Source organism: Cannabis sativa, chromosome 3 (assembly GCF_029168945.1).
Source record: "Cannabis sativa cultivar Pink pepper isolate KNU-18-1 chromosome 3, ASM2916894v1, whole genome shotgun sequence".
Classification (NCBI taxonomy): domain Eukaryota; kingdom Viridiplantae; phylum Streptophyta; class Magnoliopsida; order Rosales; family Cannabaceae; genus Cannabis; species Cannabis sativa.
In genome coordinates, this window is record NC_083603.1 from 78,932,889 (window position 1) to 78,937,437 (window position 4,549).

Sequence of the window (4,549 nt, forward strand, 5' to 3'; positions counted from 1 at the left end):
GTATCGACGAGGCGAATTCACTAATAAAACACTTAGCATATAACCCACGTTATAACAACTAAGTGTAATAACTTGAAGGACATGATTGTCCAGTCTGTAAGACCTTATGGTCAAAGAGCAGTTCTTTAATTTTCTTAGTACACTGATGCTCATGCCATTGCTGAAATACGAGTAATCCAAAGTCATCCATCTATGTACAAGGAGAGATACCTGCAGCGAGGTACCTTTTGAAGGAAGTTTCTATTCCTGCCAGCGTTGACCGCCTTAAAGATAGTTTAAGTCACAGCTGTGTGATTTTCAAATATAATTTACACGTATTTAAATGGAGCGTATTTAAAGCCTACAATTTCGGGGAATATTGTTAATTTAAATGTAATTAGTAGCTGCCTACCTATATTGCTATAAATAGGGGCAGATTATACAGAAAAGGGAGGACGAGAATCTTAGAGAGAAAAAGAGAAGTTTACTGATTTTAAAACCCTAATTCTGTATCCAGAAATATCTGAATAAGATAGACTCGTGGACTATGCAGAGTTAACTGCAAAACTACATAAAAATTTTGGTGTCATCGTTATTATTTTCTTTATATCTGTGCTTGATTTATTACAAAATAGGCTCATAATCGTTAACGAAAATATGGATGAGTAATAATAATAATAATAATAATAATAATAATAATAATAATAATAATAATAATATTGACAAGCTAGGTTTAATTACATTATAATTTATTCACCCTAATGTATATATTATGCGCGCAAAAGATGGAGAGCCTCAACCAAAGTGGCTTTGAACCTATTAACATCGAGATTAACACTTTGTCTTTCTAAATATATGGACTTGAAAGCATTCCAACCTTGCTTTCCAATTGAAAAAGGATCAGTAAATACTGCATGTTGAAGTGGGTAATCCTTGATCAAAGTGCTTTCCTCATTCTTGATCTTATACTCCAAGTACTTGAGATTCATAGTCTTGGCGGGCACTCCAAAATCATTTGTGGCTATCCATTCAAACCCTCCGATTGGAAGAATCTGAATGAAAACAGCATTTTCAGGGAGGAAAACTATGTTAGTAAGACCAGCTCCATGGACTCCCATTAACACATCACAAGAGTTGACCAACTCAGCAAACTTCTGCAAGTTCGAAATGGCTTCTGCCACAATAACTTCGTACCCTAAACTCTTAGCCATTTTCAAAATGTCTCCCTCGTTTGTGAAAGCTCTCGTTCTTCTTCTAGTTACGAGTAGAAGTTTTGGTCTTTTCTGGAGACTACTACTATTGTTATTATCGTTTATTATTTGAATAGCTTTTTCTTTCTTCAACGAGTATGTTTCCCTTAGAAAATCTCTGAAGTCTTTCATTGAATAAGTGTGTCGTTCGGGGTCAATACGCATCTCCTTTTCGTGTCTTTTTAAGCCAATGATTGCACTAGGAAAACAATGCACTTGTTGGCTACTTTCTACCTCGTTTATGTCGATGACATCGTAATTGGACAAAGCTCTCAGTACTTTCCTGTACTTTTCGATAAAGTAAAGTCGTTTATCGGACACAAGAAACTGAACTTCACCATTGAACTTTCTTGATGTTATGAACAATGGAATCACCACGTCGGTGAACTCATGGAAGTTGTTACCCACGTAGCCTCCTAGAGAGAACAGCAAGGCTGGAACGCTGTGTTTTATAGTACATTCCGGCACGTCTTCTTGATTTTCTACTGCCGAAATTGACCATTTCTTCACTGAGCCCATGGCCGTGGCGTCATCTTTCCTAGCATAAGGCCTTACACTCCATAATGATGAAGTGGAGTTAATATTGGTGTCCGTCTCAGCTACCTGAGAAGATGGTTTAACAAAGAAGACGGAATATGTTTTTCCCACGATTCCCACATCAGTTTCGAGTTCGCAGTATTCTGATCTCGATTTCTCAGGGTTGCATATGATTGTTGGCTGAGTTTTCTTAGTGATCATTACTTCTCTAACTGAAAGAAAATATCATCATTAATTCAACATTATCATTCAAACGAAAAGTATTTATTTATATAAATAGACATGCATTAATTGAAAATGGCGTACTTAGTTTATGATCAGCAGTACTATTGTAATCACCTGCTGAAATAGTTGAGTTTGTCGCCTTAATTAATGTTGTAGACCCGTTTTTGGTGATGATGGTACCCATATCTTCATGATGTTGAGTAATAACATTATTGGTAGAATCTTTTGAGCTATTAATATTCTTCTCTAATGCGTTTGCGTCTCGAAGATCATGAGTAATATTAGTACTCGCGTTTTTCGAATCATATTGATTAAGATTCTGTGAAGTAGAGTTGTTTGTTTGGGGATGATGACTGGAATTTATTGATGGTTGATGATGATCTGTTTTAATCTCGTGCATGCTTTTCACATTTTGGTGATCGGAGCTGTTTGTGAATGCTTTAATTGATAGCATTTTGTTGACACTAACACTACCCATTGACATTTGCAAATTCACTGTCAAAACCAAAAAAAAAAATTATTAGATATATTGATATCTATAAGGGAAATAAAGAAAGAGATAATTACATTTACATATATTTAAAGTTAATAAAAGAAGCAAAAAAATAGGTTGTAATAAAATATAGAGAACTTACAAGCAGCTGGTAGAGGTACTCCCAAATAAGGCTGGAAGAAGGAGCAAAAGAACAATATTACTAGAATAAAGCAGCAAATGATAGCTCCATATCTCAGCCTTTTTTGCTCATGACGGCTAAAGCTTCTTGCAAGAATATAATCATACATCATATTTCCCTTTTATTTATTTTTTCGGGAAGAAAACTAATTAAATGTACTACACTATATGCAAGATGATTTTATATAAAATCTCATTTGCTTATGCTTAGACCAAGTTTTGCTAATGATGACGATGAAAACACAAAATTAAAGCCTTTACGAATTATGATGATAGATATACAGCCTTTGAAATGAAGCCTCAATTTTAATTATTAGTAGTTTCTTATAGTGCTAGTTTTGAATTAGACTAGTTCTATATTTAGATACCATTTATATATATGACTTAGCTAGGGAGGAATTATTTATATTATAAATATATTCATTAGTTCTTTTATGAACAGTTGCACCCCACGATGATTTTAGTATACTAATTAGCTTTCTCTTATTTCTGTCTCATAATTTATAATAATATAATTTTAGATTCTTTTGTTGACAGTTTGAGGACAAACATCGCTTTCCATGATTTGTTAAGAAATCTTTTTCTATATATAATATTTTTTAAATTCTTTAAAAGTTTGTATGTTCATTTTGGAAATGTATAAGTCGCTGGTCGTGGTTCCAGCTTTGAAATTAAGCTGTACATCATTCAGCTAATTGAATTTGTTTAAACTTGAGTTGATGATTAAATCAGGGAAGATCAACATCAATTATACTGAACTAATTTATTAATTTGAAAATTATCATTAGTTGTTGAACCTAATTTACCAAACCAATATATTGAAAATGGTAAAAACTGCATACGCATACGTGGAAACCGCAAAACAATATTCGATCGATATAAAATAATCTTCATCATGTGTTTCAGTTTTTTTTTTTTTTTTTTTTTTTTTTGTAAAAAAAAAACAAAATATCTACTAGCTTTTACACATTTTTTCAACTATTCACCATTAATGTAGATTTTTTAACGAATTTCATATGGCACTCACTATTTACTAAAGAACATTAAAATTAATACCAATATATAGTAAATTAAGCGTCATTTTTCCCCCTCAATAGGTTGTAGTTGATAAATTTTGATTGTTTTTTTTCACTTAATAAATTTATGTCATATGTTTTGACATCCATCTATATTTACCTTTTTGTAACTTTGTTTATGATACGTCAATATGATCTTGTTAAAAAAATTAAAAAGAAATATAAGTACACATGACGTATGCATATTTCTATTTTATTCTTAAGTTAATCCTTTTATATATAATTCAAGTGAAAATGAATTAATTCACATAAAAAATGATATTAACATTAATATTGATATTGATTTAAACTTATAAGTTTAATGTTGAATATATTTTTATTTATTCTTAAGAATGAAATAGATGTAGTCATAACTCACTACAAGAAATGTCACTTTTACCAGCACAATTCGCTACTGCGCTGGTAAAAGTAACTTTTACCAGCGCATTTCGCAAACTGCTCTGGCAAAGAGATAAAAGTTTTACCAGCGTACATTTGCAGTGGCTAAAATCTAACTTTTACTATCACATTTACACGCTGGGAAAAGTCTTTTTTGCCAGCGCTTTTCATTTTATGCTGGCAAAAGTTCTAATACCAACATTGATTTGTCAACCCCCTTTTGCCAATACATCATGGGTAAATTCTCTTTTACCAGCGCAATACCAACTTTTGCCAACACAAAAATGTGCTGGCAAAAGTGACATTTCTTGTAGTGACTATGGCCTTACATATATATTTGGACACCTCTCTATTAAAAAAAAAAAATAAGATGTAGCAATTAAGATAGAATTCTATTCCACCAATATATGTAAAAGAAAAATAAAATTGAA

General features: G+C 32.0%; 1 protein-coding gene across 1 annotated transcript; it reads right to left on the minus strand.

The window, feature by feature from the left end:
- Positions 1–460: 460 nt before the first annotated feature.
- On the minus strand, positions 461–3,141 carry LOC115713265 (beta-1,2-xylosyltransferase XYXT1). Its single transcript, XM_030641751.2, has 3 exons — positions 2,627–3,141; positions 2,106–2,486; positions 461–1,978 (listed from the first exon to the last, which is right to left on the minus strand). Exons 1-3 carry the CDS (start codon positions 2,775–2,777, stop codon positions 750–752), a joined length of 1,761 nt encoding a protein of 586 aa, XP_030497611.2. The 5' UTR covers positions 2,778–3,141; the 3' UTR covers positions 461–749.
- Between the last annotated feature and the right edge of the window lie 1,408 nt (positions 3,142–4,549).